The sequence below is a fragment of the Podarcis vaucheri genome (assembly GCF_965113315.1).
Source record: "Podarcis vaucheri genome assembly, chromosome: 13".
NCBI classification, from domain to species: domain Eukaryota; kingdom Metazoa; phylum Chordata; class Lepidosauria; order Squamata; family Lacertidae; genus Podarcis; species Podarcis vaucheri.
In genome coordinates this window covers 8,273,801-8,286,793 of record NC_138751.1, presented here as the reverse complement: position 1 = coordinate 8,286,793, position 12,993 = coordinate 8,273,801, and the positions used below count along the sequence as shown (strand labels likewise).

Below are 12,993 nucleotides of genomic sequence, written 5' to 3'. Positions count from 1 at the left end.
AACTGTTTGCCACCTTCCAAATCTTAAGTGGAGTGTGTTTGCGTAAAGAGATAAGGATTACTCAAGGGCTGCTTTGCCCCTTTATGCTGAGCTGTATGTAAATTTGAAGGCTGTTTCCTCTTTATATCAGTGGTCACATCTCCCTGCACTAGCCACATCAGGAGACACACCCTGTTTGCCGAACACATTTCCAGTTAACCTCCCCACCACAAAGACAAGGAAAGAAATGATGCTTTGGTTTCCATTTGTGTTCACTTTAGCAGCCTTCAAAGGTATTTTTTCAAATACAGGGGAGAGTACCATTCACAGAGTTATATTAAGCAGAACTCTTACAAACATTCTTTCTTTTCAGGTGTCCAAGCAGACATCCAGCTTGTTGAGTCTGGAGGAGATGTCAAAAGGCCCGGAGAGTCTCTCCGCCTCTCCTGTCGAACCTCTGGGTTCACCCTCAGCAGCTACTGCATGCATTGGGTACGACAGGCTCCAGGGAAGGGACTGGAATGGATGGCAGGGGATTGTGGTGGAGGTTCACAAGATTATGCTGGCTCAGTGAGGGGGCGCTTCACCATCTCCAAGGACAACTCTGCAAACATGGTATATCTGCAAATGAACAGCCTGAAACTTGAGGACACAGCTGTTTATTACTGTGCAAGAGACACAGTGAGAGGAAGTGTATCTGAAGGCAGACACAAACCTCCCTTTGCCCATGGCAGCTCTCTAAATTGAGTTAACTGCACCAGACTGAATGAAGACATTAAGAGAAGGGAAACAAATGCTTTATTTGGAAATCCTGCCAAACATCTTAAATAATAAAAAAGACTAAGATTGAGACCAAGAATTTGTCCAAAAGAAATCAGTACATGATGCTCAACCAATGTTCTCATGACTTAATGATTTTTCTATTACAGACATCCTTGCTCCCTGCATATGATTACTGGTTTTATTATCTGTTCTATGTTGATGCAATATACCGCCTCATATCCCCTCCTTTTTTGAGGTGAGCAGAATAGATTGGATTGTCATAGATAGTATTCCAACCCAGTTTCTGGACTGTGCCCTCTGTTTCTAATCCAGTTGATGTAATAAGATCTCGTTAGAATTAACTTGTTCTTCTCCTTATTAGCTGCTCCCTACTGTTCAGCTCAGGCCTCAGCAGAATAATGTAACATTTGGGGGAAAAGATGCAGCCAAGTAAGCCAGCAGTGGAGGCCAAGATGGAAAAGATCTCCACAGCCACCATGTATTTCCCTTTGGTGCTCAAGTATGTTGGAACAAAGGACAACCAAACACTGCAGAACATCAACATGCTGAAGGTGATGAACTTGGCTTCGTTGAATGTGTCTGGCAGCTTCCTTGCCAGGAAAGCCACAATGAAGCTGATGGTAGCCAGAAGTCCAAGGTAGCCCAAGACAAGATAGAACATGAGCACAGAGCCTTCATTGCATTCTGCTACAATTTCTTCTGGCAGCGAATGCATGTCCAAATCTGGAAATGGAGGAGACCTTGCCAGCCACGTGGCACAAATGGCAGCTTGAACGAGGAAGGAGGAAACCACAGTGGAGTTGGTCACCCTTTTTCCCACCCACTTCCTCATGTTGGAGCCTGGCTTGGTGGCCATGAAAGCCATAACCACAGTGATGGTTTTGGCTAAGATGCAAGAGACAGCCACTGAAAAGATGATTCCAAAAGAGGATTGTCGGAAAAGGCAGGACATCTTCTGAGGCTGCCCAATGAAAGGAAAAGAGCAGAGGAAGCAGAGCAGGAGTGAAAGAAGGAGAATGTAGGTGAGGTCCCGGTTGTTGGCTTTGACTATGGGGGTATATTTGTGCTTAATAAAAATTCCAATAACAATAGCTGTAATTAAGACGAAAGAAAGAGTAACCAAAGTTAAACTGACCCCTAAAGGCTCCTCATAGGATAGAAAACTTATTGACTTGGGAATGCATTTATCTTTTTCTATGCCTGGATATTGTTTTTCTGGGCATTTGAAACAGTCATCCATATCTGAAAAAAGAGCAGTTACCATTTTACTGAAAATGCATGTATCTATTGGAGCCAATGGCCACAACTGTCTTTCAGCTTGGGGCTAGCTCATATTGCTCAAATCAAAAAATCATACCCCCCTCCCCCTCGGTGTGTGTGCCTTTTATCCAAAGATCCCAAGGAGGTATAAAACATTAAGAATACCACATGGGCATATAAATGAAATATAATATTATTTCTAGTGTGCATCACTTTACAATTGAATCACCCTCCATTTTTCTTAGCTCTGTCCTAGAAGGGGCTCCTTCCTCTTACCCCCCCTTGATCGCTTAAACCTCACAAATTTTAGGACCTCCCAGCTTGTCCCTTCCCCAGACTGCTCCTCAGTGCCCCACCACCAGGAGCCAGGGTCTAAATCTTCTTCCTCTTCTTCTATGCCTTCCATGGGGGGCTCTTGGGCAGGTGGTGCCCACTGCTCTTCCTTGCCCACCCAGTCCCTGACATACAAGGTCAAAATGAAAACCCCAGCCCCTAATCTGGCTTCTGCATTTTGGACCAATTGAAGTTTTCACTTTAACACTCAAAGCTGGAGTACATTGTGCATCATGTCACTTACCCTCTTGATCTGAAATCTTCCCTTCCGGGCATGGACTACAATCAAAGCAACAGAACTTTTCCCCTTCCTTCGCTTTTTTCTGATTGCCAGCATGGCAAGAATGAGTACACACAGAAAGAGGAAGAACCTATCCATAGAAAAGGAATGAGGGGGAGCAGAAATGATAATTTGAAAAGCAGCTAACTATAAATTGAAATACAATGATTTGACACTGAAGAACAGGGAGCACAGTAAAGGCAACCATCTGCCAGTCTTTCACTGAGCATGCCAAATAGTATTCTTACAAAAGTCGGGTGCCTTCTCCTGTCTGTGCTGAGCAGTGGCAAGAGCCCATGGGGTCCCAAGCACTCACCCAGGGTCTGTGTTCCTTTGGAGAACTGAAGATATGGCAGAAACTGCCATGGTTTTAAGAAATATTCACACCTCCACTCTGCATGCAGGGAGTCCACATCTTACAGCATGGTCATTTCCAGAGGGACTTGTACCCCACAGCAGTGCAGCTTTGAAATCCAAGGCATCTCAGCAGCAAGACTTGCACCCAGCCTCCCCCAAACATGGATCTCCACTCTTCTTCCTCTTCATCTTCCCAGATATCCTTGCTTGAAAACTCCCATTCCTGTCCCCACATCACCTTGGTAACATCTCACTCTCCAGGTCAAAGGATTCCTTTCTAATGACCTGTTAACACCTTTTGTCACATCAACAGGTTTGTTCTTACTTTCATCCACACCCCAATTAAACAAAATTCTAGCATTTCTTCATTCCTATGGTTTAAGGGGGTCCCCCATTTAAATTAAAACAATATGTGTGCATTAAATATGTGTGCATTGCTTGACTGATGAGAAGTTGAAGACCAGATAAAAAGGATGACTATTGCTACTCAGTGCATGATAGAAATGTGATGGCCAACTGGTGATGTATAGTCCAGGTTTGGACCATGAAGAAATGATAACTGGCCAAAATTGATTAAGGCCTAGACAATATTTAGCACTCTACAGTAAACATACAACTGCTTTCAATTGATGGGAAGAACAGGGATATTCAGCACCTCAAATGGACATTTTGTTGTTGTTTTTTTAATCTGACATTAACAGTGCCTAATTACCATCGGCACAATAAATTGTTTTGTAAGGCAAATTTCTGACCCTCAGATAATCTGCCCTAATAATGAAATAGCCCATGAGAATGCCGGATATTTGTTGGACGTCAAACTCAGCCAAGAGCATAAGGTCAAACAGATTCCTCACTGGCCTTGCAGACAACTTCATTGTCCAGAAAGTGGGAGAAGCAACAAGAGGAACAGCCATTTCAGATCTGGTCCTAACCAATGTTGATGACCTGGTTAGTGGGGTAGAAGTGGAAGGATTAGGCGCGAGTGATCATGCTCTTCTGAAGTTTACTATTCAGCAGAAAGGAGCAGCCAAGCATACTAGGACTCAATTTCTTGACTTTAAGAAAGCCGACTTCATAAAACTTAGGGAAGTGCTGGGTGAGATCCCATGGACAACAATACTAAAAGGAAAGGGAGTTCATGATGGCTGGGAGTTTGTTAAGAGGGAGATAGTAAAAGCACAACGTCAGGCAATACCAATGAGACGGAAACATGGAAGGTGCCTAAAGAAGCCAGGGTGGCTATCTAAAGAACTTTTAACTGAATTAAGATTAAAAAAGGATGTGTACAAAAAATGGAAAAGGGGGGAAACCACCAAAGAGGAATTCAAACAAATAGCCAGCACGTGTAGACACAAAGTCAGAAAAGCTAAAGCACAGAATGAACTCAGGCTTGCTAGAGAGGTTAAAAGCAACAAAAAAGGCTTTTATGGGTATGTTCGTAGCAAAAGGAAGAACAAAGAAACAGTGGGGTCACTCAGAGGAGAAGATGGTGAAATGCAAACAGGGGACACAGAAAGGGCTGAACTCCTCAATGCCTTCTTTGCCTCAGTCTTCTCCGATAAAGAAAACAATGCCCGACCTGAAGAATTTGGAGCAAATGATTCAGCAAAGGAAACACAGCCCAGAATAACTAAGGAGATAGTACAAGAATATTTGGCTAGTTTAGATGTATTCAAGTCTCCAGGGCCAGATGAACTGCATCCAAGAGTATTAAAAGAACTGGCAGATGTGATCTCAGAACCACTGGCAGTCATCTTTGAGAATTCCTAGAGAACAGGCGAAGTCCCGGCAGACTGGAGGAGGGCAAATGTTGTCCCTATTTTCAAAAAGGGGAAAAGAGAGGACCCAAATAATTACTGCCCAGTCAGTCTGACATCAATAGGAGGGAAGATTCTTGAGCAGATCATTAAGCAAACAGTCTGTAAGCACCTAGAAAGGAATGCTGTGATCACCAATAGTCAGCATGGATTTCTGAAAAATAAGTCATGTCAGACTAACCTGATCTCGTTTTTTGACAGAATTACAAGCCTGGTAGATGAAGGGAACGCAGTGGATGTAGCCTACCTTGATTTCAGCAAGGCATTTGACAAGGTGCCCCATGATATTCTTGTAAAGAAGCTGGTAAAATGCGGTCTTGACTATGCTACCACTCAGTGGATTTGTAACTGGCTGGCTGACCGAACCCAAAGGGTGCTCATCAATGGTTCCTCTTCATCCTGGAGAAGAGTGACTAGTGGGGTGCCACAGGGTTCTGTCTTGGGCCCGGTCTTATTCAACATATTTATCAACGACTTGGATGATGGACTCAAGGGCATCCTGATCAAATTTGCAGATGACACCAAACTGGGAGGGGTGGCTAACACCCCAGAGGACAGGATCACACTTCAAAACGACCTTGACAGATTAGAGAACTGGGCAAAAACAAACAAGATGAATTTTAACAGGGAGAAATGTAAAGTATTGCACTTGGGCAAAAAAAATGAGAGGCACAAATACAAGATGGGTGACACCTGGCTTGAGAGCAGTACATGTGAAAAGGATCTAGGAGTCTTGGTTGACCACAAACTTGACATGAGCCAACAGTGTGACGCGGCAGCTAAAAAAGCCAATGCAATTCTGGGCTGCATCAATAGGAGTATAGCATCTAGATCAAGGGAAGTAATAGTGCCACTGTATTCTGCTCTGGTCAGACCACACCTGGAGTACTGTGTCCAGTTCTGGGCACCACAATTCAAGAAGGACACTGACAAACTGGAACGTGTCCAGAGGAGGGCAACCAAAATGGTCAAAGGCCTGGAAACAATGCCTTATGAGGAACGGCTAAGGGAGCTGGGCATGTTTAGCCTGGAGAAGAGGAGGTTAAGGGGTGATATGATAGCCATGTTCAAATATATAAAAGGATGTCACATAGTGGAGGGAGAAAGGTTTTTTTCTGCTGCTCCAGAGAAGCGGACACGGAGCAATGGATGCAAACTACAAGAAAGAAGATTCCACCTAAACATTAGGAAGAACTTCCTGACAGTAAGAGCTGTTCGACAGTGGAATTTGCTGCCAAGGAGTGTGGTGGAGTCTCCTACTTTGGAGGTCTTTAAGCAGAGGCTTGACAACCATATGTCAGGAGTGCTCTGATGGTGTTTCCTGCTTGGCAGGGGGTTGGACTCGATGGCCCTTGTGGTCTCTTCCAACTCTATGATTCTATGATTCTATGATTCTATGATTCTATGAATGCTCTGGAACCCACACCTGGTTAAACCGCCTATGCCATACGATCCTATCATCACTGATGAGGAATTTGTGTCCTTCTTTGGGATCCACCCTTCCAACCTTCACTTGAACAAAAGAGGTGTTGGGGAACATGACCATGTTCATGATGTCAAATCCAGCTCCCATTTCCCTCTTGCCATTAAAAGTTACCAGTTCTCCAGCTGAGTTGTTAAATGAAATGTCTTGAAGAAATGGGTGGAGCTAGTTAACAGAGAAAAAGTTTAAAAAGTTAATAATAATAATAATAATAATAATAATAATAATAATAATAATAATATAATTTAGTGTAGACTGTCCAATTTTTTTATGAAGATGAAATAAATTTGCAGGTGTAGAGTACTGAAAATGTATAGATTCTCTTTCTCCTATCTCTCTCTCTGCCTCATCAAATATCTAAGTGGAAAACAGAAACCACAGACTTTGTCAATGAGTACTACCTACTGTAGTAGGAGATTTTACTTTCTTGGGCTCCATGATCAGTGCAGATGGTGACAGCAGTCACGAAATTAAAAGACGCCTGCTCCTTGGGAGAAAGGCGATGGCAAACCTAGACAACATCTTAAAAAGCAGAGACATCTCCTTGCCAACAAAGGTCCGTATAGTAAAAGCCATGGTTTTCCCAGTAGTGATGTATGGAAGTGAGAGCTGGACCATAAAGAAGGCTGATCGCCGAAGAATTGATGCTTTTGAATTATGGTGCTGGAGGAGACTCTTGAGAGTCCCATGGACTGCAAGAAGATCAAACCTCTCCATTCTGAAGGAAATCAGCCCTGAGCGCTCACTGGAAGGACAGATCGTGAAGCTGAGGCTCCAATACTTTGGCCACCTCATGAGAAGAGAAGACTCCCTGGAAAAGACCCTGATGTTGGGAAAGATGGAGGGCACAAGGAGAAGGGGACGACAGAGAATGAGATGGTTGGATGGTGTTCTTGAAGCTACCAGCATGAGTTTGATCAAACTGCGGGAGGCAGTGGAGAACAGAAGTGCCTGGCGTGCTCTGGTCCATGGGGTCACGAAGAGTCGGACACGACTAAACGACTAAACAACAACAACTACCTACTGTTATTTGTACTCTTCAGTATTTAACTGTGACACCCTTTCTATGATATCCTTAAGCTGAAAAGAAAAACAACTTTACAATTTCTCGTAAAGCAAAAGTGATGCAGCAAAGAAAACAGGAGACATCAGCAAAGAACAGCATCAAAACAATCAGAGCTAAACTAAAACCATTTTAGCTTTGAGTCCTGGAAGACCTGCTCCTTGTCTTTGCAGACCTTTTCCCATCTGGCCTTGTATGGCAGCACCCTGATTGACTCCAGCTACAAAAGCATACCCTCCAACATTTCTCCAATGAAAATAGAGACATCCTAAGGAAAAGCTGGACATTCTGGGATCAAATCAGAAACCGGGACGGCTTCTGTAAATGTGGGACTGTGCCTGCAAAAGGTGCGGCGGCTGAAGATGCCTGAGACCATCTTGGCTGTCTCTTAGTGTTTCTTCTTCTTTGGCGATCACTCTTCGCTGAGTAAGATTGACTTCCATAAAGACGGTTTTAACAATGAGTCCGTAAGTAAAGTAGAGGCCTATTCTAGATCCACACGCCCTACCACAGTGGGGATATTGGTTTCTGGATGGGAGTTGATCACGATGTGGATTTGCCAAGCGTGCCTTCCTCTTAGCACGTTTCTCCCTTTCGTCCAGAGTTTGAGCATCTTCAAAGCCCATGAAACCTTTGGTAGTGGCTGTTCTCCAATTGGAGCACTCACAGGCCAGTTTTTCCCAGTTGTCGGTGTTTATACTACATATTTTAAAGAATTGCCTTGAGAGAGTCTTCAAACCTCTTTTGTTGACCACCAGCATTTCACTTTCCATTTTTAAGTTCAGAATAGAGTAGTTTTCATAGGGCAGTGCCTGAGTGCAGTGCTAGGTCATTGAGCCTGAGCTTCCACAACTGCTGCCTAACATGAACCACCGTTGCAAAGATTGGCAGCAACAGCAACACACGTGTTCTATGCTTATGCTAATATGTTATTCTTTTGTTAGCTTTGCTGCTTTCAGTGTGCACTCTGCACTTGACCTCCTTTGTACTGTTTTCTTCTGAAATCTTTAAGGTATTGTTCTACCTTCCTGTTAATGTGATGCTTTTAATGTATATTTTATATTTGACTTTTTCCAATAACCTTTCGTTCTGGATTGCTTTATTTTATGTTTGAACGTTTGGTAGAGACAAAATTTTTCATGCCTGCAGGCCAGGAGATTTGATAAATGATAGATAGATATAGATAGATAGATGATAGATAGATGGTAGGTAGATAGATAGATATAGATAGATAGATAGATAGATGATAGATGATAGATGATAGATAGATAGATAGATAGATGATAGATAGATAGATAGATAGATATAGATAGATAGATATAGATAGATGGATAGATGATCGATAGATGATAGATAGATAGATGATAGATAGTAAGATTAGATAGATAGATAGATGATAGGTGATAGGTGATAGATAGATGATAGATAGATGATAGATGATAGATATAGATAGATAGATAGATAGATAGATAGATAGATAGATGATAGATAGATGATAGATAGATGATAGATAGATGATAGATAGATAGATAGATGATAGATAGATATAGATAGATGATGATAGATAGATAGATAGATAGATAGATAGATAGATAGATAGATAGATGATAGATAGATAGATAGATGATAGATAGATGATAGATAGATAGATAGATAGATAGATAGATAGATAGATGATATAGATAAATAGATAGATAGATAGATGATAGATATAGACAGATCTTCTGCTTGACCATGAAACCAACAATGCCAAAGTGGTATATAAAAAGATAAAACAAATTCCATAATGGAGACATTACCTGCCAAGGTTGGAGATCTTGAAGTTTAATTCTCTTACCCCTCATCTTTTCTCTCTTATTGAATCTAGATGAGTGCAAGGCATGCAAAGCATAAGCCACAGAATAGACAGCATTGTAGATACCATAGCTGTGGCCAGTCATGCGCATTTCAAAAACAGCCCCTGGAAGACTCTCCAACTTCTCCTCTCCAGTACATGTTCTATCAACTTTTGCTGCAGCTTCAGGATTTGGAAATGAACAGTTGAATGCTTGCTCCCAGAAGTCTTTGAGGAAACCATCTCCTTGTGAACAATGAAGCCTTACATTCTGAAGATATGTCTGGAACCCTAAAGGTTCTTCTGAGTGAATTGCAAAGGAAATTGCGCCTTCAAATATTTCAAAATCCCAACCCCTTATGAGACCAGTTACGGAAAAATCAATCTGGGCTGTCATGATCCACACCTTTCCAACTGAAGTGTTTTCCTTATATTCAGGAGCAACTACAACAATTAAAGTGATCAGCCACATTACAGTCATTGTTTCCCCATATATAATAAATGTTCTCGCTTTCATATCCATGAAAGGCTTATAAATATTTTGGGCCTGATCATTAAGATCTTCAAACCCGTGGAAATTGCCTTGGTTTGGGATTCTTTCTGAAAAAGCTGTGCATATTCCGTTTTGAGAAAGCAATGGCTCCAGGGTCTGCAAGAAATGGTCTCCGCTTTCATCATCCACAGCAAGGAGCCCAATCCAGGTCCATCTGAAATGCTGCAGTAACCAGATGATCCCTGTATATTGGTGGGTCTCACTTGCAACCATGCTATAAAAGGAGCGGGCCTGTGTTGTGACACTTTGCTCTGGAGCAAATGAACCATACGTGAGCTAAAAGGGAATGCACAGCTACTTTAGAGATGTTTTAAGCCAAACCATTCTGTGAGGTCCTTTTTTATGGAATCAAGATTTGGGGAAGTAAAATACCAATCTATATTTCCAGCTCTGGTTGAATTGTGTTTGTTCAATCCTCTGCTTCAAATTTGGGAGTATGATGCCTGGGAAACACAGATGGAAAATTAATCTTCCAGACACTCCCAGGGAATTTCCTGCTCATTTATAGTATCTATATTGAAGAATGCAGTGCAGGGGGGGCACTCAGAAAAGGCCTAGGGGGGTGAATGCCATCTTCCACATACTGTTTTATTCAGTTTTTCAAACATTATAATTTTATTTTCTACACAGTCATATTTCTACACAGCTATTGTCAGCTACACAATCTCTCCACGAATATCAATAAAATATGGAGTTGCATGCTTGATTTTGTGAAGGACCCAGTTCATTGTGCAAGGATATTACCTGTGGGATCTTGTAGAGACTTAAGATGTCGGCCATATGAAAGGAGATATCAGAGGCAAGGCCCCCAATAATGGCTATTAGGTTTTTCTGCGTGCCACATGCATAGTTGGGGAGAAATGTATGTGATTTGAAGAGCAGGTCCAGAATGGTACGATAGGCCATCCTCTCAATGTAGTAACTGTCATAGATGTGGAATCCAAGTGTGGCATTGGGCAAGACCCTGGGATTCTCATTTATCGTTTTTATAGCAAACACCAAGGCCAGGACATGCTGATAGAACTTTGTCACCATTCTGCAAAGAAAATCATAAGCTCTTTCACAACTAAATTCTCTGGTGAGTGTGAAATATTTTATCATAGAACTAGCATAAATGCAATGAGCTTTGACCATCATTATATTAAGGAAGAAAAACTATCACAGTGGCTGCAAACAAGGGAAGGAGATGGAGAAAGCAGTAAATTGCAAATCCATTTCAATTTGGCATGTGTTCCATCCAGTTTCTCTCTAAATTTATATTTTTACTTTGTATGTTCCACTCTGGTAAAATTTATGTTAGTATAAGCTAACAGCCTGCATAGTCCTTAACAACTGTCTCTTACCATGCTGAGTTGATTTCCCAGTTAGAAGATTAAACCAAAAGCACACTGCTAAGCAGCTAGAGAACATACTATAATACCCACTTCTTTTTAACAGCATTGCTTGTTTTGAAAACTTTTCTTTATTCTCATTTTATCCACATCTAACACTGTTTCAAACCTAAGCATTCCTTAATTTGCTTTTTCTAAAAAATCTCATTATACATGTTTGCCCTTTCATCAGTGTTCACAGTGACCACCTTTTGAACATTTTTAGCTTCCTACTAATTTCTCCCATCTCATTGTATTTCACAAACTCACAGAATTGTACTTGGAAGGGGCACCAAGGGACATCTACTCCAACCTCCTGCAATGCAGGAATCTCAACTAAAGACGCCCTAACAGATGGCCACCCAACATTGGGTTGAAAACCTCTAACGAAGGAGAGTCCACCATAGCCTTCATTTTATTTAAACATTCACAGTTTATCATCTCAGGCATCTGTTTGGCTGTTATAGATACAGGATACTGGAGTATCTGCTTTAGTTGTGTAACTGCTCTAGTTGTGATCAGGAACATGATCTCCACAAGTTCTTATGATGGGAGCCAGCCATAAACAAGAACACCATTTATGCTCTTTCAGAATTTTAATTCCTGTACTAAAATCCATAGGTTTCCAAGCTCACAAGACACCAGGAGGCAGGGAGGGGTCTCTTACATTGGAACATCAAAGCCTTGTTCCTCAGAAGGGTGAACCTGGAAGGACACTTTGTAGGAAAGAAAAAGGATCTGAGACGTAATCCCACCAATGATGAGACCTTCGGGTTGATACCACTCATGAGGCACTGGGAGGGCATCACTTCTAGGACATGTAATGGTATTTGCCTTGCACACCATGTGTGATAACAAAAGTAGCAACACCACCACCAATGCAGCCATCTCTCCAGATAGTCATCAGCTTGCTTATAACTGGCATCAATTTAAGTCAAGCGGCATTACAAAATGGCCAACTCCACCAATAAGCATCATAACAAAAGTAGCAACACCACCACCAATGCAGCCATCTCTCCAGATGGTCATCAACTTCCTTATAACATGTCAGTTAACAAGCCTTGAGGGGAACAACTCTGCACAGATTTGATCAGATGATTAGCACAAATTCAAGGTATATAACCACATTCAGATTGGGTGGGGAAAACTGCTTGAAGGTGTCATGGAGAATCAATTATTTGAGGTAATTGCAGGAGTAATTAGTTGTGCAAAGTCCGGTCTCTGTATGGCACCAGTAAACATGTTTTTCCACTCTTTTACTCCCTCATGGGAAAACAGATAGAAGATGGGTTCACAATGATCTCAATGAAAAATAACAGGAGAGCTAAGACATAGGAACAAACGAGAGGGAACCTTTAGCTTATGAAACATGAGTTCTCTATTTCCCCAGTACCCCTTTTTTCAGGCTGCAGCTGGCAGCTATACCTCAGGCCTTTTTTGCTTTCCCTTCAGTATAACATAAGGAATTTATTGATCATATCGTTATGTGCACTCAAATTTCACATAAGAGATTTCATGTGCCAGCACCTATGTTTGGTTTGGCTACCTTACAATGAAAGTCAGCAGAGGCTGGGGGATGATGTGATATATCATTTTGTATTTACAAGTATATACAGGATGAGCATTAAATGGAAGGGCTCTTGCTAACTCATTAGGTTTCTACCCAAGTCCTAAGCCTCCACCATAGCTTTGAATCCAGCACAGATAACAATTCAAGCCTTCCTGATTCTTCCCAGCCCAGCCCAAGGTAGTTTGAACACACTTTCACTTTTAGGGGCAAATTTCCAAACGAAAGCTCCATGGGTTTGAGGTGGTCTTCCAAAAAGCTTAGGGGGCGATTCCCCCCATTTCATGAAATATGGCAACGCTAGAATGTGGTGT

At 41.9% G+C, this 12,993-nt stretch overlaps 2 protein-coding genes across 2 annotated transcripts in view; one reads left to right on the top strand and one right to left on the bottom strand.

Moving 5' to 3' along the window:
* LOC309516816 (uncharacterized protein) overlaps window positions 1-12,993 on the top strand; it is a 279,061-nt gene that overhangs the window by 11,420 nt on the left and 254,648 nt on the right. The gene's annotated exons all lie outside the window — the stretch shown is intronic.
* On the bottom strand, window positions 1,100-11,958 carry LOC309517399 (vomeronasal type-2 receptor 26-like; the record flags this gene model as incomplete). Its single annotated transcript, XM_082196636.1, has 6 exons — window positions 1,100-2,004; window positions 2,600-2,726; window positions 6,260-6,457; window positions 9,155-10,018; window positions 10,487-10,778; window positions 11,780-11,958. 6 exons carry the CDS (start codon window positions 11,956-11,958, stop codon window positions 1,100-1,102), a joined length of 2,565 nt encoding a protein of 854 aa, XP_082052762.1.